The sequence below is a fragment of the Sorex araneus genome, chromosome X, assembly GCF_027595985.1.
Source record: "Sorex araneus isolate mSorAra2 chromosome X, mSorAra2.pri, whole genome shotgun sequence".
NCBI lineage: Eukaryota > Metazoa > Chordata > Mammalia > Eulipotyphla > Soricidae > Sorex > Sorex araneus.
The window spans coordinates 202,439,651-202,466,045 of NC_073313.1; the positions used below are offsets into that span (position 1 = coordinate 202,439,651).

Sequence of the window (26,395 nt, forward strand, 5' to 3'; positions counted from 1 at the left end):
CTTTCTTTACCTGTCAACGTGCTTCTCCTCCACCTTTTAACTTTCCAACATACAAACAGGTATACACATATACCTTCCTCTACTTCTCTGGAAGACTATACCAAAAGATTCAAAATATTCCATGTATGAGAGACATTAGTTTGACCCCTGCCCCCTATAAACACCCCCACCCAAGCACCACTGGGTACAGCCCCAGTGGCCCCCAGCACCACACTAAACCATCCAGCCTGCACCAGGTCAAATATCAGCTGGAGTAGCACTGAGTCCTGCAAGCTCTACTCAGGGTGTCTCCTCTAAAAATAACTAAACATAAAATAGTGTCTACTATAACAGAACAGGCAGAGATGGTTGAAATGAAAACTACCATGTGTATTTCTCACCTGGTTTATGTGTTAAACAAACATGACCTGATGAAAAGGAAAATATAGGTAAAGGTCATTTTAACAACACTCACAAAATTTATAAAGATTCTTACAAAAACAGTTACATGGTAGAAACAGTACACTCTATTAAAATGGTAATTTTAAAATCTACTAAGTCATTACTAATAAACTTCTTTCTTCCCACCAGGAGGAGTCAACATGATGTAAGATAAATAAAATGGACTATTTAGAAATCAGGGCCTTGATTTTTAGGACAGGAAGTCTTAATTATGTGAACAAACATATCCCATGTACAAACTACTGTCTGGTAAGAACACATAGCTCATTGGAATACAGACAAATTAATTCTTATCTTAGCCATTAGTCTTCAGTGGTAAAACAAAGAAATGGATTTTCTCTGTAGGCTCTCAAAATTAAATGTCTTTACTTTCCTTATATTCTTATGCTCTTCCTCAGTTAGAAAGTATCTATAAAAGTCATCAGCACCCACCAATCACTTCCTTCTTTTCCTGAGCATCCTGCTTTCTTTTCTTTTTTTCTTTTTTGGGTCACACCCGGTGATGCACTCGGGAATTACTCCTGGCAGTGCTCAGGGGACCATATGGGATGATGGGAATTGAACCCGGGTCGGGAGTTTGCAAGGCTATCCGATACCCTTGGCTCCAACCCCAATACCCTGCTTTCTTGAGTCATCCCCATATCTAAGTGAAGAGGATGATGGATGGTGAACAGATCGATCAATAAAATAGATCATCTCAAATTAAAATATTAGCCACACAAAGGTTCAATAGATACCAAGCCAGAAAATATAATCACTTTTCCATTCCCAAACTAAACAGGGCAGGACAGAAAGCAAGCGGAATGCCCTATGTTATAAACCCTGCTGCTAACTGATGTTGTTGGTTCAAGACAAGACCACAAATCCTTGAGACTTCAATCATTAGCTGGAGGAATTGTGGGAACTCTCAGAATTGTCATAGGTCACTGATTTCTAAGACGCCCCAGATGAAGATCTATTGTTCATGTGGCAGAAAGTCCTCTATCTCAAATGACTACACTTCCTGCTAACAGCTCTCATGGTGGCTGAAAGATGGAAACCTTAGCCTCACAAAAGTCACTGAAAAGCAGTTTCAACCTAAAGGACAATCTGAATAAATACCCCCAGTACCAGGATTCTGATTTTTAAATGAAACACCACTTACTTGAAAGTAAAACTGCCCTTTTAAGGGTCAGAGGGATCGTACAGCAGGTAACGTGCTTACCATGCACTTGATCAACTTGACTTGGATTGGATTCCCAGCACCTCATACGGTGCCCCAAGTCCCAACAGGAATGATCCCTGAACAAAGAGCCAGGAGTAAGCCTTGAGCACTGCTGGGTGGACTCAAACAAAACAAGCAATCAAAAAAAATAATTTTTTTAAAACTACCTTTAAAATGATAGTTTAAGTTACATCTTAAATTTTAACACCAGTTTAAAGGGTCAAATGATATAATTCCTCAGTGCCCAAGTAGTTTCTTAAACTACGCCAGAGTTTATTCTCAAATTACTGTTTGGCAAGTGAGAAGAAACTTGAAATATATCAGTATTTACTCACATCAGATTCCAAGTGTTTATCTAAATCAATTCTAAAACTAAGGTACTGCCAATCCATTAACTTAAGGGCCTTTATTTCTCCTCTGCTCCTAAGTGAAGCCAAATCTAAAATGCCTTTTTAATTAATATACTGGAGTCTTCTTTAGTTCCAAAAAATTATTAAAAAAAAAAATCTGCATGCGTATTGAGCAAGTACCGGTGCTGGTAACAGACTTGTCAGTGAGTGACAGCTTTGGAAAAAAAAACACTTGAGACACTTAAATCACTTTAACTATCTTGGAGTTCTTCTGCTATCATTTAAAACTTTCTGGGAGAAAATATAAAGCCACCCATGATTACATGGAAAATTCTATGCAACTGGAGAGGGATATCCCTCCCCCCTCCACCCCACCACAACCACCAAAAAAATAAAAAATGTATCCTATAGTTATACCACATGTTGAACTGGTTTTGACTCAGAAAGAAAGACCAAGTTCTATATACTTAACAGATACTACTTGGGTCCTATCAACCTATACCCCTTGTCACACAATTCAACCACAACTTTCTACCACATCATAACCACCTTTGAAAGCCACCTGTCCTGACACCCTGCTCCTGGGGCTCACTGGACCCCTGATCTGTCAGTAGTTCTGACATAGCAAGAACCAGTCAGAGCTTTAAGACTGGGTTATATGTGAACACACACACACACACACACACACACACACACGTGTACTCAAGAAAGCAAGCTTAAGGAGGGGGAGGAGGGTACATTGGTGGTGGGAAATGTACACTGGTGGAGGGATGTGTGTTGGAACATTGCATGACTGAAACCCGATCATGAACAGCCTTGTAACTGTGTATCTCACAGCCACTCCAGCCACCTGATTTAAAAAAAGAAAGAAAGAAAGCTGAAAAGAGGGAAGAGGGGAGGAGAGAGGAGATGAGAGGAGTGAAGGGGAAGGGAGTGCCCACTCCACTCTACAATGTTTTTGGAAAAGAAAGAACTGCAGCGGGGAGGACGGGGTCCTGTAATGCCAACAGGCCACCTCTCAGACCAGTGACCTTAGGAAAGTGGAAGAACAGGCAAGTGGAAGCACTTAAAAGTGCTTACTCTTGATCTGGGGGATTAATGAGCTAATTTCTACAGAGCCCTTTAAGCTGATTGGCTCCAACACAACCAAATAAGTACCATCAGTGCTTCTGTTTTTTGTTTTGTTTTGGGGTAGTGGGGGGGTCACTCCTACTAGTGCTGAGGGTGGGGGTGGGCATGAGGTGCTGAGGATCCAACCCAAAGCCTCCTGCACATAAAACATAACAGCGCTTTTATGCTACCTCTCCTGCCCAGCGCCCACCACAACCATCAGCACGATCAAATCCTCAGGATCCAACTAGGTGCCCTTGTAGAAATCAGGCAATGGTCCTTCCCAGAGAGAAGTGAAGGCGCATTCATTCTCAGAATTTAGACCTTTATCCAGAAAAAAAAAATCATAAAATACTTACTATGATGTACAAGATATGGAGAAGAGAGACAGTTATCTTCAGGAGTTAAGAGAGTGAGTCCCCATAGGCAATCTGCATACAGGAGAGACCCTCAGGGGTGAAGTAGCCAACAGCGGCAAAGGGTAGGTGGCTCTGGAGGGGACACTGTTTCTGTGAGGTCATTCATTCTGGCTCATCCAAAGGCTCCCAGGGACCTGACTGTGTTCAATGGACACTCATGTTTCAAACTATACATTTGTGTATTCTTTTCCACATGCCTATTAAACTTCAGTAAACAGGAAATTATAATGGAAAGCCACAGCTCTTTCTTAGGTAATGAAAACAAAAGGGAATGGTAGTGGAAAGGTGTGCCAAGCTGAGGGAAAAACTGCCAATGAGAAGGAAGCACAAAGCATCCAACAGCTGCAAAAGTTTCTCCCTGGCTGGGAGAGTGTGTCCTGAGAATTAAAATAGTAAAGCTAGAAAAGGAAGCAAGAACCAATCCCTCAATCCCTTATATTCCTAAGAGTTAATCTTGAGAATGATGAGAGAGTCATAAAAAAAAAAAGTGTTTAACCATTGGGGTAACTGATTAAAAATATATTGGCATAGAAGTGATGGAATCCAGTTAGGAAGCTATTATAATAATCCAAAGAAGAACTGATAAGGCCTGAACTGAAGTGGCTGTGGCCAAGAGCAAATGTTAGAGACAGATCAGGGCCAGAAAGAGAGAGCCCATATGGGCTGAGTGCATGCTCTATAACTAGGAGACCCAGGTTTGATACCCCCTACCATATCATCCCCCAGGCACCACTGGGAGTGACTTCAGGGCTGGCAGTAGGCAGAGCGCCACCAAGTTTGGCACCAAAACAGAGGCGGATCAAAGAAAGCATCAAGTAGCTGATGACCTTTTTAGATGTGGGAAATGGAGGAGAATGGGAACAAGTGACCACAGTGCTCACTTTGCGCCCCACTCTGCGGTTATTAAGAAGATGAAGAAAGTGGAAGGAACAGCATTAGAAACGGAAGCAGAGGTGGACAGACAGTGAACAGGAAGCTTCGTGAAACAGCTAAACCACAGTGTGTAAAAAGTGGCCCGGGCCCCAACTGGCCAGGCCTGGAAAGCTTCAGACACAAAGAAGTACTGAAGCAGAGAAGCTCTGAAGCAAAGGGGGATTGCAGGGAGGCGGAAGGAGAAATGGCAAATGGTGCCAGACCCTGAGGAGGACAGAGCACAGGACTGCAGAGTCCCCACCTCTGGTCTCAGAAGGGTCGCAGGGATTGTGCAGGGTGCAGCTCTGGTTTCTTAGCAAGAGGCCAACAGCCCCGAGGCAGTGAGCAAGCAGGGGACAGGGGGGTCTTGCAAGCAGCTTAGCAATGAAAGGAGAGAGAGCTGAAGCGGTAAGGGAGTAGCTAGGGGGAGGAAGGAGTAGTGAGAGTGCTTCGTTTTGTTCCCTTTTGTGGTTGAAGATAAGAGGGAGACTTGAGAATATTTATAAGCTGAAGGAAACAGAGAGAGCGAAGGAAGGAGATAGGAGAGCAATAGCGATGACTTTATCTGCAAACAAATGCCCCTGTCCTCTCACCGGAGCACACTCTCAGGAACTTATTTCTTTAAGTCAGCGGCAAGTTTCCTGCCAGCATGGCAGCCTCGGCGGGGCCGGCTCGGGAGTGGAAGGAAAGTGCAGCCCTAGCAGGCAGTTCGCAAAACCCTTCATAATGGGCCGCTCCTCCCAGCCACCTTCCCGCAGGATGCTCTCACCACTTGTCAGAGGGCCATCTGGCATCGAAAGCCCTGAGCTGTCCAAATCGCCAGGAGCACCACAGGTCTCTCCAACTTCCTCCGGCCAGCAGGGGTGCAGCCCAAGCCCCTCCTCCAGGCCCTCTGCCACCCCCTCCCACCCTTGCAAGCACCCTCTAGCCACCCACTGGGAGATAAGAGGAGAATCTCCCTAGGGCTTCTGGGCTGACTGACTGGGGTGGAAGCCCAGGGGAGAAGCTCCTCAGGCTCTTCCAAACTCTTGCCAAAGACGCAACTGCATTCCCTCCTGATAACTTGAATCTGATTAGCTAATGCTGTTTATAGTAGTTGAGGCTAAGACAAATTGAGGGCTCATCCTATGCCAGGCACTATTCTAAGTGTTTTACGGTCTCTCAATTGTCCCAACCACCCCCTCCCCCACCCCCACCCCCCACCCCCCGCCCCACCCCCGCCTTTTTTTTTTATATATATTTCCACGTTGCAAATGAGGAAACTGAATGCAGACACATTGAAGTATATTCGCTCAAGGTCACAAGGTCAGAGGCTGTCACAGCCAGGATATGGAAAGAGCAGGCCATCTGACTCCAGAGTAGTCTGCAATGTTTTAATTTATCCTTAAACAAGCAAGTGTACAATAAAACAGACCATAAGAGTCCAGGGAGAGTTCTTAATGCTCTTCATCACAAATCAAACACATCAAGGAAGTGTTACAGCAATTCTATCAGAATCTGCTTTTTTATCTACAGATTTTTCCCAGGTGGAGTGTCTGAATAGCATCTTTAAAGGAGCCTTTCTGTTGTGAATATAATTGACGTTCCTGAAATGTACAACAAAAGTGATTAAAACTTGGCAAGTTAATCTTACCATATATTTTACCACAAGTTTTATTTATTTTTGTTTGTGGTTCACACGTGGCAGTTTCCTCCTAGCTCTGCACTCAGGGATAGCTCCCGGTGGGCATGGAGGACCATTGGGGGTTCTAAGGATTGAACCCGGGTAGACTGCATGCAAGGCAAGTGCCTCTATCCACTGTACTTCTGCTCTGACCAACATTTTTCTAACAAAAAAAAAAAGTAACTCAGTGATAGATAGCAAGTCTGACATGTATAAGACCTAGATTTAACTACCTATTACCTCCCCATCTTCCAAAAAAATTACCCAAAAAATTCATTTATGTGTACATTTTTCTCTTCATAAAAACAAACCAACAAACAAGCCAGACTAACAGAAGCAGCAAAGAAACCTGGTTTAAGATCTGGGAGGGGCTGGAGTGCTAGTACAGTGGGTAGGGTGTTTGCCTTGCATGCAGCCAACCCGGGTTCAATTCCCAATATCCCTGAGCATCGCCAGGAGTAATTCCTGAGTACAAAGCCAAGAGTAACCCCTGTGCACCCTGTGCATCGCCAGGTGTGACCCAAAAAGAAAAAAAAAAATCATGGGAGATGAGAGCAAAGAAAGAACTGGAGTACCACCCTCTGGGATCCAATGAGAGAACAATTGTGACAATGAAGTTTGCCTGTTCTCAAGGTCCCCACTAGAAAAAAAGTCCATAAAACTAGTTCTATTTCCTAAACCACAGAACTCCACAGTAACTCTGAGAGCATGGGCAAAACAGGAGGACTGTTTGCATGTCCCATATTAGGAAAGTTCCTTGGAGACTTGGCCTTAAGCCCTATTTGTAGGGCCTGGGAAAAAAGCACCTGAATGGTTAAACAAAGCCTGGAGAGAGAAATCAACAAGTGTTCAGAGGAGCCCTCTGTCAAACTCTGGCCAGGATTCTAGAAAGCACTTTGACTCACTAGGGCTGAAAATTAAATAAGGGTTACTTTCAGATCAATCTAAGCGAGCACCCAGAATGAAAATGAAGCAATACTGAGAAATCAAGTGCAAAACTACACAAAGAAAGGCTGGTCATGCCAAAAAAAAGAAAAAAAGAAAAGCAAATATACTCTAATGTGCAAGTCTATTTTGTATTTGCCAGAGACAGAATCCTGATGAATTTTCTGAGGCAAAAAGAAAAAGATTACACTGCTACAACTAAAACTGCAAGAAAGTTTCTTGAGGCTGTTCAACATTTACATGATTCACTTTTCAAGTCCTTGTTTAGTTAGTCAATGTAATTCTATTACTATCACCAAGAAATCAGTTAAGTTAATTTTTTAACTGACGTGGTGCTCCGTATACTTCTGAAGGGATGAGGGTGAGATGCAGGAAAGGAAGTGAGGAACAAAGATTTAAAACATTATCTTCAGTCTAGAAAGACTGCAAAGAGATTTCACATGTACAGGAGATAGAATCTCTAAAATCCATTAAGAATATTGTAAATAAAAGAAGGAAGTTTGTCTGATCCACCAGTATCCCAACTTGGGTTATACATTTATTTTATACTTGTGGGGGTTCTCTCTCTCTCTCTCTCTCTCTCTCTCTCTCTCTCTCTCTTACTCTTTTTCTCCCTCCCTCTCTGTCTCTTCTCTTCTCTATCCCTTTAAACAAAATTATTTTTCTTCAAAATATAAAAAGAAGGAATTTAATAATTTCAAATTTTCAATGCCTCTGCAAGAATCAAGCTTCCGACAACATATCTCTTCAGATGAGACTAAGTTTCCAAACCAGATTACCCCAAAGAACATCACAAATTCTCCATTGATCTTTTACAACATAAGAACAACAGTACAACAAAGAGAAAACTTTATTTTTAGACATGAAAAATCCTGTGTTTATTTTTCTAAAGCAGAAGTCAAACAACTGACCCTGCTTTGTTTGGACTTTAATAAACCTATTCTCTCCTAATCTTGGGGCCCCAACCTCTGCCCAGAAGGAAATGAAGAAAAAGTACTGTGTGCCACGCTGGAAAGTTAGAGCACGCGCTCTCCCTTGGCCGTCTGTTCAAGCACATCCCAGCCTCCTGCTGGTCACGGTTCACACTGCTCCAGCCCTATCATCTGACACCTGCCCAGATGGCAAAGGCTGCCCACTGGCATTCATGTCCAAACTGGTTCAGTGTTTGAACTACAAACTTCTGCGTGCCATGTTTAAGCAAAAGTGCCCAACCACCGGTTCATAATTACTGAACTAGCATGAAGCACTAAATGGAAATGGGTAATTCCTATAAACATTAAGCCCTGGCAAAATCCTACTTAAGCACTTTGATTTTTTTCAATAACCATCACCTCCAGACTAAAAGCCACCTCCTCTTCTCCTTGGAAAAATATGAGTAAACTGAAAACATAGGAAACCTTTTCCATAGTGGGACTGTGCAAAAAATCAGGGTAGAAGCAATAAGCAGGCATTTCTGTTCTCAAATGCCTCGGGTAAATTTTCATTTTTTCAAATTAGTTTGACTAAGCATAAGTAACAATGCGGTGACTACCAGCAAAAGGCAGCCCTGTAATTAATCCCATCACTTAAATAATGTTGTATTTATTCATTACTTCACAGATACAGTCAACTCCCCATATAAAAATTTTCCAATGGCTAAGCTCACTTTGATTGTAATAGTTTTAACAAAATAAGCATATAAATTGATGATGCATGAATGCTGGTCCCACCCTGAGGAAAACTCTGTGGCAGATCCATCCATCATTCCACGTTTAGGGACCATGCTATATGTTGGCGACAGGGATAAATAAGGCCCTGCAGGAGATCACAGCTGTTAGGGAAGGCAGCATTGGAAATAATTCAAGCACCTTGCAAACTCTCCTCAAGTCTTCTGCAGAATGCCCACTTCCTTATTTCTCCTGGCACGCACACCTTCCTTTGTGCTCTCCAGTGCTCATTCCTCCCATCCTACAGAACTGTCCATATAAAACCTGATGGCCTGGCGGGCAAGGACCATTTTAACTAATTTCTACTATTGCTAGCATCTCAGCTTAATGCTTGGGATATACCAGGCCTGGAGATTTCCTACACAAACCAAGACTCGTGGATTATTCATTATTCGCTAGGCTGTATAAATGAGCAGAAAGCACACACACAACACACAAACCCACCACACAGTGCCTATGGATAAGTAGAGGTTGTCTCAAGGAACATTTAATCCGGCCTTGGGAGCTAAGTGAGATTCACTCCAAAGAATGACACTCGCACTTGCAAAAATGAAGCAAGGAATGGAAACCCAGATGAGTCCTAGGACAGCCAACTAACTACTCAGGGTCAACTCAAGGAAGCCGAATTTGGGAGGGGAGTGAAGGTTGAGTGCTAGCAGTGAAACAGAAGACAGAGGTGCTCATACACCAGGGGTTTTAGTAGAATAAGCATTGAGAAACCCTTTGAGCTCATTAAATCCAGGCAGTGACAGGAAAACTCATTCCTTGTGAGTCTTTGGCCGAAAGTTATAAAAGCTCTACTAGGTTTCAAACAATTTGATGTAGCGTTGTCCTTTTAGTTAAAGCTTTTATAGTCCAGGTTACTATTGGGTTGCACGTATGTGTACTGTTATATTTTATATGTATAAACATTTGTATTTCTTAATCTGCTGTATTTCACACAAAGAGTTGCCCGTGATAAAGGCTCACTGACACACCCAATGTAATTCTTCTGTTCATTTTTATAAGGGGGTAAAATGTTTTTCATGAAAAGCAGAACAAAATTTTAAACTAATTATCCCGATTTCCTTTCTCACCGGTGTAGTATAAAAAGGCCGCCTGTCACCCCTGCATCAGAAGGTCGGAGGCTGAGGTTCCAGTTTACCAGGAAGATTTCCTTACAGAACCCAGATGTCCTGGCCCTTCACGTGCTTGGCCCAAGGAAAAGTAACGCCGGCTTCTTGCCTTTCTACTTTGCCAGCTTTTAAAAAATGTAAGATAAGGTGATATTTGTGAGCCGACTAGAAGGCACCAAAAGGCAGGGAGTAGATTACCGCCAGCCTCAGGTTTCAGCCTTGCCGCTTGGCCCTGGACCAGGGGGGCAGCATCGGCCGGGTGCGGAGCTGGAGGCCAGAGCGCTGGCTTCCCCCGGCGACACTGAGAGAAGCGGGTACCCGGGCGCACCGGGCGGGCACGGAACAGCAGTTGTCAGGGAGGGTGCGAGCATCCTTCCCGGCCTCGGGGAAGAACCTGGGCCTCCGTGGCCCGGTTACCCAAGACGTGAGGTAGCGGAGGGAAGCAGAGAGAGGAGCAGAGCGGGGAGCGAGGAGAGGCGCGACTGCGCCCGCACAGTCCCCCAGGACGCGGCCCCCGGGGCGCGAGCGCGGGGGCGCTGGAAGCCCAGGGCGGCGCCCCCGCAACCCCACCCACCCGCGCTGCCTGCCCGCGTGGCCACCCGCCACGGGCTGCGGCTCCGGCGCGCGGGTGGAGGAAGATGCGGCGACGGTGGCGGCGTTGCTGGGTCCCCTGCTCCGCCGCCCCAGCGAGCCGGGAGATAAAAGTTTGCAGCATGCGGCTCGCCTGCAGTGCGAGTCACATCCGCCGCGCCGCCTCCCGCAGCACCGGCGCTCGGAGAACGAACAGATAAATTCTTCTTTAAAAAAAAAAAAAATTTTTTTTTAATTAAAGGGAAATAAAGAAGAAGAGGGAAAAAAAAAAAACTGTTTGAGTCGGTAGGCCCCGAAGCCGGCCGCCGTAGCTCCCGAGCGTGCATGCAGGCGAGCCGAGCATCCCCGAGCCCCCCTCCGCCCCCGGCCGCGCCTCCCGCCCGGCCTCGGCGCCCGGCCTGGACCAGCCCCGCCGCGCCCGCCGCACTGACCGATAACCTCCTGCAGCTCGTACGCGTCCCTGCAGATGGGCCAGCCCACGGCCTGCGCCGCCGGAGCCGGGGCCGCGGGCGCCGCCGGAGCCGGCGCTGCTGTCGCGGCCGCCGGAGCTGCCGCCGGAGCCGGTGCAGCCGCTGTCACCGGGGCCGCCGCCTGCTGGGGCTGCTGGACGTGCACGGGCGAGCCGCTGGGCTCCGCCATGATGCTGCCGGAGGAGAGCGGGAGGACGCGGCGGCCGGCGGACGACCTTCCACTTGAAACTTCCCTTCCCTCGCCGCCGACACCTCTCGGCCGGCGCACGCCCTCCCCGCCCGCCGCCGCCGCCGCCGCCGCCGCCGCCGCCGCCGGAGCCAGCCGCGAGGGGCGGGAGCGAGAGGCCGCGCCGGGCGTAGGGAGGAGGCGGCGCCGGCGGAGGCGGGCGGGGAGGGGAGGAGGCGGCGAGCCGGGGCCTCGCGCGGCCGGGGGGGTGGGGAACCGCCGCCCCCCGACTCCCAGTGCTCCGAGCCCAGCTGCTTTAGGGTGGGCCCGCGTCCCTCGGCTTCGCGCCACCTGCTTGCCAAGCACCTTCAGTCCACACACTCGCACCCCCCCACCACACACACACACACACACACATACACACACACACGCCACTCGCCACCCCCCACGCCCCCTGGGGAGGGCGGGGTCGTTGAACCGCCGCCGGGTTCTCGGATTCAGAAGGTTTCGGCTACTTCAAGAGAACCTCAAGCTCATTTGCAAGTGAGCAAGTGAGACACCTCTCGACGCCGGCCAGTTGCAGGACGCCAGTTAACAAATAACCCAAGTTGTAACTTTCCGGAGCTTTACCTGCCAAGATCCCTTTCCCCACCTTGCCTAATCTAATCACGGCGCTTCTCTTTTGGCTGAGTAGGGACACAGGGGTCCTTAGGTGTGCAGGCTTCCTTCGTGGGTTCCAAGCCGCTTGGATGCATCCGGAGGGGGGCGGGGTGGAGGTGAGGAGGGGTGGGGGGTGGGGGGGGTATGATGTAAAGGCCTGTGAAGTTAGAACAAGAGATGGAAGCGAGATTGCTACCCTCCTTCTCTGCAGCCTAGATAACAGGTGAATGCGACCTGTTGGGACCCGAGATAGCAGACGTTTCTGGTACAGAGCGTTCTGGGCAGCCAAGAAACGGCGTGGACAACTCTTATTCATCGCTGCTTTTTTCAACACTCTCCAAATGACCTCATCCGTGAACGTGCAACGATATAACCCTAGGTCGTCTTAATTATAGGTGTCGTATTTAACCCTGAATGTACTCTTGTGTTTGCGCGGTCAAGACTGCTCCATTCTTGGCTTTCAGTGGAACAGTGCCTGCCATGAACCACTTGGTCTGCGGGTCATTTGAGCAAGATTATCTTATGTCGTTTTCGTGAGACGGACTACTGAATAAATGCGTGAGAATGCTGATCATGTAATTTTTAAAAAATGTCTAAGAAAGATCGTGATACTTCATCTCTTGTTTTTATGTACAAAGGGCTCCGTCAATTTTTTTTTCCCCCAAAGTGAATCTAGAAGAACACCAGAAATGTGTTAGGAGCAATGTTGTATGTCAAATCAAAATGGCAAGTAAACAGGATTCTGTCTGATCTCAGTCTTATAGAACAACAGTTGGAGTAAAGCACGGCGTGGTGCTCATGTCTTTGAGCTGAAGTAGGAAAGTGTGTATGCTTTCATGTACGGGTGTTCAAAAATAAAAGTATTGGTTTTGCTGTCCAGAAATGAACAACTTCATAAACAAATTCCAGGCCCATAACCTTTTGAATGAGGACGGAATAGGATCAAGGATATTCTTTATACTTAGCCATACCTAATCCCCACTCCAAATGTTAAGGGTAATTTTTTAAGGAAAATGTGATTGAGTGTATAAGAACTGCATTTTGTCAGATGAATTTGTATATTGACTTTCAAGCCACCAGTGGGACACTGAAGGACAGAAAAGTTCAGCGACTTAATAGGAAAGCTTGATACTATCAAGACTAATAAACACAGATATGAATCAATAAAAGATCACTTAGTACCCCACAAAGAGCAACTGTTCTGTAGTCGCAGCCCAGCCCTGTACCCAACCAAGTGGCTACCAGGATGACCACTCGCAAGAATAGATGATTCAGTGCAGATCCGTTACTACTCCCAGGAAATCAATTTAAAGAATAATGTCTACAATTAGTGGCCTTTGGCATCATTTTTGTATATGAGGAGCAGAAAGTGAATTATATTTTTACATTATGTAAAAGCGCTGTTACATTTTTAAGTTAATGTTTCCGCAAACAATTGGTAAAGTAATATTTAAAGCTTGGAAATACAAGTATTTTAAAAGATGCATTACCAAAACAAGATGTCTTTTAAAATATGTGAAAGCCATTACTAAATTTAAACTGAAAAATAGCAAGAAAGGAGACCTTAATAAACACTGGGGTCTGAGCAAGAGTACAGCAGTGGGGATGTTTGCCTTGCACGTGACCACCCAGGTTCAATCCCCAGTACCTTATTGATCCCCCTGAACCTTGGAGGAATGATCTCTTAGTACAGAGCCAGGAATAAGCCCTAAGCACATCTGGGCATGGCCTAAAATCCAAGAAATAGATATATTTTATTTCAGTACATAAAGAATACAGTCAAACTTAAAGCCAAAAAAAAATAGTAAAAGTTTTAAAGTATAAATTTTCTACAACTTTCTTATCATATGTCAGAGTTTGTCTATCTCAGTACTTATGATAGTTTGTGCCAGATACTGATCTGTATTGCAGGGGTCAGTTGCCCTGACCTCCACTCACCAAATGCCAGTTAGCACCACCATTCACAGTTTGTGACACTCTAGCACTGCACTGTAGTACCGTTGTTCATCGATTTGCTCGAGCGGGCACCAGTAATGTCTCCATTGTGAGACTTGTTGTTACTGTTTTTGGCATATCTAATACACCACAGGGAGCTTTCCAGGCTCTGCCATGCGGGTGGGATACTCTTGGTAGTTTGCCAGGCTCTCTGAGAAAGACGGGGGAATCGAACCCAGGTCGGCCACATGCAAGGTAAACGCCCTACCCACTGTGCTATCGCTCCAGTCAAAATTTTTTCAGTCATCCTCTGGAAAGTGGTCCCAGTGTCTTAGGTAAATTGAATACACAAATTTCTAATTTTATGGTTATATATGACAGATTATTTGCTTTGCTAGGGTTTAAGTGGTGTCCTGTTATTCATAAATCCTAAATGGAAATAATAAAAAAAAAAGATTACCTCCAAGAATGCCACATTGGAACAGTGTCTATTTTGAGCTGAAGGCAGTTAAGAACGGCAGACACGGGAACATAAAAACATGGCATATTTTCCTTTTGTAAAGAAAATTTCCAATTCTACAGATGACCTCTTTATACAATTCTACAGTCATTCTACGGATGACCTCTTTCCCACAGCAGGAAGAAGAGAATAACTTATATTATTAGAGATGGCTATAAATCTTTATAAATAACCCTAACCTCCCACTCATTTTACCTACCCATTTCCTAGTCTCTATCCTGCAATTTATGGACCCTAGAAGCAGATGCCCCTCTTCCTCTATCTAGTGACATCTAGTAACATTTTTGTTTAAAAAATGGTATATAAATTCCCAAAGCTAATCTCCCCTTCGAGTTACTCATCACTGAGTACTTCTGCCTGCATGTGCACTGCATAAATAAAATTTTTTCTTATTATTAATCTCTCTTTTGTCACTATTTGGCAGACTCCCCATTACTAAACTTGAGAAGGAAAAGGAAAAAATTTTCCCTACACTACCACCCTTTGAACTTCTAATAGTTTGTAGAGTGTGGTAAGTAAGAACTCCAAGTAAGACCTTTAAAAAAAAGAAGTGCCAGAGTCAAACCTTGCTCTAATTTTTTTATTTTTTTTTTATCTCTGACAAACTTTGTGAGCCTCAATTTCCTTACATACAAAACCACTGTAATAACTTCCACATGGTCTTGTACAACATCAGTTGGATGTAAACAGTTTGGTATGATGGCTGACAGGCTAATTACTTCAGAAATTGAAAACCATGATCAATACCATCATTTTTAGTTTCATTTCTGCTATACTGGAGAAAAAATCCAGGACCTAATCTGAGATGCATCATTTTTACTCTTATTTGCCGAAATCTGTGACAAAATATATAGAGGAAAGAAAATAATGGTGATCATGAAGTGTGCAGATTATAAGCTCCCTGAGGACAGAAATTTTTGTTTCCTGATTTACTTCTATATCCCAGGTCCTGGACTAACATTTGGCATAAGGCACACTCTAATATTTCTTTTATGAATACAATGCTTGTTAATTATATAAAGACATGTTTTAAAACATCAGAATGAGTCAGTCATGTCCAGGGAAGATTTGTCATGTCCAGGGTAGATTTGATTGGATGAAACTGAAGGTGGAGAAACCTATTCAGAAGCCACAACAAAAGTCAGGATAGAGAAATGTATAAGCAAATAAAGTCATGTTATTGGGGATAATGATGAAGGCATAGATTCAAGTATTATTTAGGGAAGAGACAAATGGAGCAAATAACATTACTATAAAAGTAAAATTGCCCAATGCACTAAAAAAAGTGATGCACACAGCATAATTTATAAAATATTTCAGAAATACATCTCTAGAAGAAATGGAAGACTCTCTTGATTGATAGATGGTATTTCTCCCACTGCTAACCTGTAATCTAGTACAAAGTAACTGTCATTGCATGGAGGGAAATAACCAGATGTTCTTGGCTATGAAGAAATTCTACCACCATATTTTCCATCTTTAATTCTCTCATGCTTTCCTGCTGTTCTAGCTGCTGTTTTATTAAAAGGTTGTGAAAAATAAATTTTTATTTTAACAATTGTTTTTCAAAAGTGCTGGAAGCATGTAGTAAAAACAGTCTGGGTTTAAGTCAATAATAGCAGCATTTAGATATTTACTCTATACTTACTAGTTAACAGCCTAAACTCCCAAAGTCTTTTTTTCTTAAATTAGGGACAGCCCAAGATGGTTGGGTTTCTGTAATAATGGACAGGCATGTGCATCACTCCAGATCTTATATATATATGCTATAGCAGTTTGGTGATAGATCCAGAATTTCCGACTGGGAGGTGGTATCATCAGAGGTGGGTATTAAAAATTAAATTGGATTCCCAAAAGAGATGTTGAAATCCTAAACTTCCCATACTTGTGAATATGGCCTCCCTGACCTCCTTCCCCCAAGTAAGGACTTGGCAAATGTAATCAATATTAGGTCATGTTGGATTAGTGGGGCCCTATTCCAGTAACTGTATCTTTATAAGAGAAAGAAATTTGTTCATAAGAACACAGGCACACTGAGAGAATGCCATGTGATGAGGGAGGCAGAAACTAGAATGTTATATATCTAGAAATAAGGGAATGACAGAGATTGCCATCAGCAACCAAAAGCTCAGAGAAAGACTCAAAACAGATTCTCCCTCAGAAACTCCAGAAGAAACCAAGCCTTGCCAACACTAGCCTGCAGACTGCGTGAGAATAAATTTTGTTGTCCAAAGCCACTTGGTTTGTGGTACTAGTGTTATAGCAGCCTTGGGAAATTACTGGATTTATTTTTAGTCAACTGTATTTATTTGGAATGACTTTAGCAATAGAGATCAATAGAAATTAGCCATTGTTTTGGAGCCACAATTCTATCAAAGTCCTGAACTTTAAAACTTGTTTTTAATGTGATTTTTTTTCAAATGTTTCAATCCTGCAGAATAAGTAACCAAGTTACAGGAAAAAATATCAAATATCTCTCTGGAAAAAAATTAAAACTGTATGAATCTTCCCAAGATTGAGGACTAATCCGTTGTATACTTAAAATAATGATTGCAATGTCATATGTTTTCCATGAATACAGCTGAGTCTCTGTTATCCCAAATCCTGAGTTTCTGTGATTAGATTCTATTAAACTTAACATATTTTATTTTATTTTATTTCAGTGGTCTTCAGAGCTTACTTCTGGTTCTTCAGCACTCAAGAATCACTCTTGTCAGGGTTCATGGGACCCTTTAAGGTGCTAGGGATAGAACCCAGGTTGACCATGTGCAAGGCAAACACTACCTTCTGAATTATGTCTCCACCCCAGATTTAACCTAACTTGGTATTAAGGTATAATTAATGTGTTTTCCACTAACATATAGAAGGAAGAGTTTAAATCTAATTTAAGTTGAATTATTGTGGAACAACTTTTTAATTGATTGCATATTATATGAATTATAATCCCAAAACATGTGTTTTCAGTTATATCCCACCTGTATTTGAAATTGACTTTCTCTATTTTATATTGCAGGCAATGTTTCTCTAGTAACAATCAATGCCTCTTTATTCATTACAGGGATTTCTGACTTTGACTATAGCTAGCAAGGCTGGTCCTTTACTTAACATTCAAAGGCATTTCAGTAAATCCATGCAATATACATATTTTTTTCTGATATAATCTGTCATAAATCTAATAGTGGTGCTAAAGGAAGAAAATCACCAAAATGTAACTTAAAGCAATTTGATTCTTTAGTGTTTCCTCCGTAGAACCACAAATAGCAACTCATTCATTATATACAAAATCCTACATTCTGAAAATACTTTGCTCCATTTTCTCACCTTCACATTTTCCCAAATACCATGGATCCCATACAGTCACTGTCTACTTCTCCATTAAAAAAAAAAAAAGAAATTTTCTCCCCAGTACTATCCTCAAACACTGAGCACTTCCATCTCTGTGTCTCTGTCTCCCTACCAAACACATATCTCTACAGGATTTGCATCTTGGGTTATACGTATTCTATAAAACAAAGGAATCCCAGAATCCCTGGCTTACAAGAAGTGGAATGAAAAAAAAAACATTTAGAAATTAACTTATCAGTATCATCTCATTCAGTACATACATATTTTAGACATGTCACATTGCATGGCACTTTGCCAGATGTCATAAAATGAGACAAAATAATCCCATCCCTTAAGAATTTTATGAGGGACTGTGGAGATAACACAAGGGGTGCAAGGGTCAGGTCTACCGGATCAGGATGTGCCCCGGAACCCAACACAACATCCACCTCCACCTCTGCCCCATCCCACCCCACTCAGTACCATTTCGACCAAGCAATACAGCATCTCTGATCCCAAGCTACTAAACTATCTGGCCAAGTCTTATCAGGAGTGAGCTACAGGCTTCCTGAGATGGATGGCTTGGGAGCTCCCTGCAATCACACATAAAAAGAACCTCATAATCTGTAAAACCCTATTCTATCCAGTCTTATCTTCCAGGGCCTAATTGCCTGCAAAAGTCACAAAAACATGTAAAAATTAGGAAGACTAGTTAAAAATAGAGGTAACAGAGATTTTTCTGTTATTGATCAACAGATATCAATCATATCTATAAATATTTAATGATAAAAGTAGAAAACTTTGTGAGGTTAGGGAGATAGTTCAAAGGGGACAAACATATGTCTTGCATGTGCAAGGGCCAAGGGGCCAAGCTTTGTCCCTTGCACCACTGGATCTACATGTGAATTATGGCTTATGTGGATCCCAAGCACACTGGGGAGAACCCACTTATTTTACTCTTGATTGGCAAAAGTTTGGAGGTCAGAAGACACCTACTATTCTATATCTAAAGTGAAGAGTCCCAAGAGTAACAGCCTAGAAAGGCACAATAATTAAAATGAAGACCAGACAGATGCAAGGACAAGTAGATATCAGAGGTCACGGGGCTATACTGAGAAGCAGCAGTTTGGAAAGGGCAGTGGAGGAAACGAATTACCAGGGAGGATGTTCAGTATGAGAGGCCAGACCTGCGGCGAAGGAGACCCAGTCCAGGTGCAAGCACATATGTCTTCGCCACAGTGTGAGTGGTGGGGCCATGTCACACTGAGCTGTGCTGGCCCGCGCCCCACAGCGGCATGCCAGAAAGCTAGTCCAAGGTTGCCAGATCTTCTGGTTCTTTCAAACAAAGCCAATAAATCTGATTTTATATGAATTTTGTTTTCAGGTTTTAAAATTTCAGCCCAATTTTAAAGAACACTGAGCAGGACCTGATAACATGCACGTATGTCAAAAACAAAAAAACAAAACAAAACAAAAAAACCCACCAACAAGAAAACAACATTAAATTCCATCTTTAAAGAAATGCATATTTCGGGGCCGGAGCAATAGCACAATGGGTAGGGCGTTTGCCTTGCATGCGGCCGACCCGGGTTCGATCTCCAGCATCCCATATGGTCCCCCAAGCACTGCCAGGAGCAATTCCTGAGTGCAAAGCCAGGAGTGACCCCTGAGCATTGCTGGGTGTGACCCAAAAAGCAAAAAAAAAAAAAGAAAAAAAAAAGAAAGAAATGCATATTTAGTGAAAAATGGGTTGAAATGAAAAACTCTACATTCAGAGTTGATGTTATCGCCGGACAGGGTGAGAGGGAAAAAGGATAGGGGGAAGGCATACAAAGTGCTTCTATTGCTTCTGTAAATTTATTTACTTATTTTTGGCTTTTTATTGGTGCACACCCAGCTGTGCTCAGAGCTTACTCCTGACTGTAACTCAGGGAGCACTCTTGACTGTGCTCAGGGGCCGATATGAAATGCCTGTGGTTGAACCCAGGTGGCACATACAAGGCAAGTGCCTCACCGGCTATACCTCTCAGCCCAATTTTTACGTGTTTTAACCATGACCTTAATCTTTTGGTGGAGCTTTCCAAGCAGAGATGAGGGAGGTCTAAGGGTCATTCTTGGTGATATTCAGTCAACTGGGCCAGCAGTTCAGTGCAGTATCTGAGAATGCAGTGCTTCTTAGAATCTATGGATTCAGGGATGACCAGAGTCACATCTGTTGATGCTTGGGGTTCTCCCAAGCTACCACCTGCCATGCTTGAGAGACCATCTGGTGCTGGAGATCAGAGCCAGGTTGGGTCCAGACATGCAGTCCAACCCCTGTACTCTATTCCCATTCTCATGATTTAAAACAAAAATAAACAATTTTTAGCAATCTTGAATTTGAAGACAAATATTCCATATGTGCCTCTATTTCTCCACCCAAATATTTTAAAAGTTAATTTCCAAACTACTTTGATGTAACCTTACAAATATGTTATGAAAAATGGTCATTGCTAATATGTATGTGAAAATGATAAGGTAAATGTTAGGTTGAATCATTAGTACAAATAATTTTTTGTTTTGGTCTCCTATCAAGGAAAAGCTACATAATACTTCATGATTAATTAACTGAATTGAGCAATTAACTAAGTCAAATAATGAATAATCTTAAAATCAATTGTTTCTCAAATGCAAAGGATAATATTATAAAGAAGCAATTTAAGAGACTAGAAAAGATTGGGTAATATTGTAGAAGTTTGGAGTATATTTCAATATATAATGCAATAATTAATTTCAATATGTCAGTTTTAATTAATTAGAATTTTGTATCACTTGTCATCCCGTTATTCATTGATTTGCTCGAGTGGGCATCAGTAACATCTCCATTCATCCCTGTCATATGCTAGTGTAGCCCAATGGTGTCTGCTTGCTCCAGGAACATAAAATTAGAATTTATAAAATTAGAATTTTATAAACATAAAATTGGGGAAAAAACTATTTTGTGTTATTTTTAACTCAGTGCACAAGTTATTTGGATGTTGAGAATTACAACAGGCTTATCCTTTGTAGTTCTCTGATTCAGCTGTTAGAGCAGGTTGGTTGCTGCCTTAACTAGCAATATAATGAAGAAAGGGTATTATTTTTGTCATTCACAAAAAAGTGCTATTGTATTTTGTATTTATCACTATATTTTATGGATTTTGCTTTTTATTTCTCATTATATTTTATTAATTTCATTCAGCAGGTGTGATACCATACTAAAAGAACTATGGGGTTAATATCATATCAATTAAAGTAATTTCTATTGCCAAAAATATTTTCTAAAGATCACAAGCATGTTTATTGAGAAAAGGAAAGCAACACCTTAGTAACCCAAAGATTTTATACATCTAGTGACAGAATTAGAGATTATTTTCTTTTAAATAAGCAATTGTCCATGGAGTAGGGGCTGATGACAAATTTAGATTATATAGGAGCTTCGTTTAAAAATATTTTTCTTTTGAATACATATTACATGTTAAGATTATAAAATTTGTATATAAAATATATGAAAGGGTGTAAAGTGAAAACTAAGGTGTTTCCCTGTGCTTATCCTCCACCCAGATGATTCTCTTTCCTAGAGACAACTATTACCTTGTTCTTGCATTCTTTCAGAGATATTCTGTACATATGAATCTATGTTCATAGATATTGTATACTATAACATACATATAGATTTACCGTCTTTCACTAAACTACCATCTTAGAAAAGTGTTCCTGGAACACTGGTCTTTTTTTTTTAAAAAAAAACTAACTATGCTTTTCATATATAAATTGTGATCACTAAGATATATAGATTCAATTTTATATACTTGGAGAATTGTACATATGGTTCTAGCCACCTTAAAAAGCACTGTAGCACTGTCCTGTCCTCCCATTGTTCATCGATTTGCTCGAGCAGGCACCAGTAACGTCTGCATTGTGAGACTTGTTGTTACTGTTTTGGGTATTATCCAATACGCCACGAGTAGCCTGCCAGGCTCTGCCACGTGCGAGAGATACTCTTGGTAGCTTGCCGGGCTCTCCGAGAGGGACAGAGGAATCAAACCCGGGTCAGCCTTAGTAAAGATTTCAATTAAAGAAGTCTGCCTACACATTGCTTTTGATTGAAAGAAACAAACCAACACTGTCCTCAATTCTGATTTTGATATGTACAACATTTAGAGACTTCTTGGGTCTCTAAAAAAAGACTTTCCATTTTCAAGTATTTTACAATCTTGAACGATCTATTTCTGGGGTCATATCTGGAAATTAAGTGTTTTATTATCAGTGGCTAGTTCTTCAAAATTATTATTTTCCGGAGTAAGAGATAGTACAGTGGGCACTGTTTGTCCTGGTATCCCATATGGTCCCTGAGCCCACCAGGAGTGATCCCTACACACAAAATCAGGAGTAAGCCCTGAGTGCTACTGGCTGGCACAAAAACTATAATATACAAAGGGAAAGACACTTGCCCTACACACAGCCAATCCTGGTTCAATTCCCAGTACCACATATGGTCCCTGAGTACTACCAAGATTACCCCTGGCATGTGGTCCCAAACCCCCACAGAAATTCTGGGTCCAGAAATATAGTACTATACTATCTTTGTACTTAAAAATCAAGATATGAAAAAATATATAATTATTTAAAGAGTGGACTAATTCCTGGGAGGAGGGTAAGGTATCTGTTCTCCATGCAGCAAACCCTAGCTCAATTCCTGGCACTGCATATAGTCACCCAAACACTGCCAGAAGTGACCCATGATCACAGAGCAAGGAGTAAGCCCTGAGAATTGCCAGTTATGGCCGAAATATCCCCATGCATACCCAAATAAAAGAGTTCACTTGTTCCTATATATTGGGTGACTTGAAAATATATTGTCCATTTCAGATGGATTTTTTAGTTTTGATAGGTAACTATCAAAAATATATAAAGAATTCATACATCATACAATTAAACCACAAAAAACAAATGATCCAATTTTTAAATATAGGGAGAAGATATGAATAAACATTTATCCAAAGAATAATCTAGATGATCGAACATACACACAGAGTACACACAAATGTCAAAATGTACATGAATTTTTAGGGAAAAGCAAATCAAAGCCAAACACAATAAGAAAATATTAATACCTCATACCTATTACAATAAATATAATTTTAAAATATAAGAAATGGCCATGTTGACATAATGCAGACTACTGTAATAGCTTTACAAAAGAGAATAAAAATCTCTTTAAAACTCAAAAATAGAAGTAGCATAAAATTCAGCTTGTCCATTATGAGAATTTATCTGATGAATATAAAAACACTGTTTTGTAAAGATATATGCAAACCCAATATTCACTGAAGCTTTATTTTATTATAGCCAAAATATGGAAACATTAGTGTCCATCAATAACTGAGGGATTAAAGTATATATATTCAAAAGAGGACTGGAGCGATAGCATAGCGGGTAGGACGTTTTCCTTGCATGGGGCCGACCTGTGTTCGAATCCTCAGTCCCTCTTGGAGAACCTGGCAAGCTACCGGGAGTATCCCACCCACAAGGCAGAGCCTGGCAAGCTACCCTTGGTGTATTAGATATGCCAAAAACAGTAACAACACGTCTCACAATGGAGACCTTACTGGTGCCCAGTTGAGCAAATCGATGAACAACAGGACAGCAGTGCTACTTGATGTCTGATGAATTCAAAAGAATATTCATTGACTATTAAAAAGATGAAAATAATCTTTTTTGTCATTTGGCAGCATTGGCAATAACATGAATGGATCTAAAGAATATATTCTGTAGGGGCCAGAGTGATAGTTCCGAGGGCAGATTGTTCGTCTTGCACGCAGCCAACAAAGATCCAATCCCTGGCATCTCATATAGTTCCCTGCGCACCACCAGGAATAATTCCGAGTGCAGAGCCAGGAGTATCCCCTGAGCAAAAACATTCTGCTAAGTGAGGTAAGTCAGACACAAAGACAAATTTCATATGATTGACTTCATATTATAAAGAGAAAGAAAACAAAAAAATATCAAACAAAAACTTACTCTAAAATTCAGGGAACAGATTGATGTTTATCAGAGATGGGAATTGGAGGAAGTAGCTGAAGATGATCAGTTGTATTATGGGATAGGGAAACCATGCTTCTGGGTGTACATCATAAAATGATAGATAGATATCAAGCTATACCAATGTACACTTGAAACTTATGCAACACTATGACTCAGTGATACTGCAATAAGTATTATTTTATTTAGAATGAATTAATATTCTATTACATTGATGTGCCATAATTTATTTAAAAAGAACTCTCTTGATGGACTCCCACTGTTGCAAACAAGATCGTAGTGAATATATATATTATGACATTGTATTTGTCCAAGTATAGCAACAGTAAAAGTCTCAAAAAAAATAAGAGTAGAATCAAGGAGTGTGCACATGTGTAGAGGGATATTAACAAATTAGTTACCATGGGGGTTGTACTACTTTACAACCCTGTTGACAATTTATGAAGACTCCTTCCTTTTTTCAGTGTAATGCAGACATTAAACTTCTTCATCTTTGCCCATCTGGTAGGTGGGAAAAAAAGTGTGATTACAGCTTTAATTTTGCATTTCTCATTTGCAGGAATGCTGAATATCTTTTCCTGTGATTAAGAGACTAAAAACTGTTTCTTTCGTGAAAAATATGAACAAAGGCAAAGATGCTATAAAGACTATGCTGTGGAATTGTAGTAATGAACAGAAACAGGAGACATTTATTCTGACTTCTCAAGAGAAGCTAAACAATATAATGTGTTTTTTGAGGATAATAGAAACTCAAGGACACTTGATATTTTAAATATGACCTGAAAAGGATATGCCAGAATCTTGAATGGAAAACTTTTTTTTAATTGAATCACTATGAGTACAGTTACAAGCTTTCGTGTTTGAGTTTCAATCATACAATGATCAAACACCCATCCCTCCACCAGTGCACATTCTCTACCACCAATGTCCCCAGTGTAACCCCCTTGCCAACCCTCCTCCTACCCCCATGGCAGACAATTTCCCCAATACTCTCTCTCTACTTTGGGGCATTATAGTCTGCAATACAGATTCTGAGAGGTTATCATGTTTGGTCCTTTATCTACTTTCAGCACACATCTCCCATCCCAAATAATTCCTCCAACCATCACTGACTTAATGATCCCTTCTTTATTCCAGCTGCCTTCTCCCCCAGCTCATAGAACAGTTTTCCAACTTGGCCCTTGTATCTACTGTTCTTGGGTGTCAGTCTCATATTTTGTTATTTTATATTCTACAAATGAGTGCAGTCATTCTATATCTGCCCCTCTCTTTCTGACTCATTTCACTCAGCATGATACTCTCCATGACCATCCACTTATAAGCAAATTTCATGACTTCTTCTCTCCTAACAGCTGCATAGTATTCCATTGTGTAGTGTACCAAAGTTTCTTTAACCAGTCGTCTGTTCTCGGACAGTAGGGTTGTTTCCAGATTCTGGCTACTGTGGACAGTGCCACAATGAACATATAGATGCAGATGTCATTTCTACTGTGCTTTTCTGCACCCTCAGGATATATTCCCAGAAGTGATATTGCAGGATCATATGGAAGCTCTATTACTAATTTTTAAAGGTATGTCCATATTGTTTTCTAGAAAGGCTGGACCAGTTGGCATTCCCACCAACAATGAAAGAAAATCCCTTCATCCCCACATGTGCGCCACCACTGGTTGCTTTTTTCTTTTGAATGTATGCCAGTCTCTATCGTATGTGATGATATCTCATTGTTGTTTTGATTTGCATCTCCTTGATGATTAGCAATGTGGAGCATTTTTCATGTGCATTTTGGCCATTTGTATTTCTGTTTTGAGGAAGCTTGCTGGGGTCTCCGATAGGGACAGAGGAATCGAACCCGGGTCGGCTGCATGCAAGGCAAATGCCCTATCCGCTGTGCTATCAAGTCTTTTACGAAGATTATTTTTGGGGTTGGGTATATCAGATGGGTATGGGGTAAATATTCTTTCCCATGCTGTGGCCCACTCTGTATTTTGGTCACTGTTTCTTTTGAAATGCAGAAGCTTTTTAGTTCAATGTAGTCCCATTTGTTTACGTTTGTTTCCACTTACTTGGTCAGTGGTGTTTCATCCTTAAAGATGCTTTTAGCTTCAACGTCATGGAGGATTCGCCTGCATTTGAATGGAAAACTTTTTTTTTAATTACCTTTTTAATTAATTTATTATTTTATTTAATCAGCATGTGGAAAGTTACAAAGCTTTCAGTTTTAAGTCTCAGTTATGCAATGCTCGAACACCCATCCCTTCACCAGTGCACATATTCCACCACCAAGAATCACAATATACCTCCCACCTTCCCCCCACTTCCCCAGCCCCCCACCCCGCATGTGTAACTGGTAAATTTCACTTTACTTTCACTTTACTTTGATTACTTGAATGGAAAACTTTAAGAAAACAAAGATCTAAGAAATATCACCTGCACAAATCACTAGTGAAGATAACATTAACATTAATTTGTTTCTTCAACACAAATAGTATTTTCCAGGCTGAATTAACCTATAAGGTTAAACAGTCAGGTAGGCATATTATGCAGAAATTTATAACATCTTTGGGATTTTGTGATGTACAACTCATTGCTTAGTCATTTATTTTATTCATTACACTTTCCCCAGAGTGACCTTTGACTGGTCATTAAAATCAGAGCCATTCCCAAAGGCAACCCCAAAAGAAAAAAAAACTTCATTGAGGACATTCAAGAGTGTGGCTCCAATCACAATGACAATTTCAAGAAAGAAATTTCAAAATACTCAGAGCAATACTTGAAACCCTTTCATGATTCCAGATGAGAC

General features: G+C 41.7%; 1 protein-coding gene across 1 annotated transcript in view; it reads right to left on the bottom strand.

The window, feature by feature from the left end:
- The window catches only part of STK39 (serine/threonine kinase 39), a 296,613-nt gene extending 285,363 nt beyond the window's left edge, over window positions 1–11,250 (bottom strand). The window contains exon 1 of the mRNA XM_055122270.1: window positions 10,888–11,250. Within this exon, the coding sequence (XP_054978245.1) occupies window positions 10,888–11,095 (208 nt within the window). The 5' untranslated portion in view covers window positions 11,096–11,250. The remainder of the gene's footprint in view (window positions 1–10,887) is intronic.
- Between the last annotated feature and the right edge of the window lie 15,145 nt (window positions 11,251–26,395).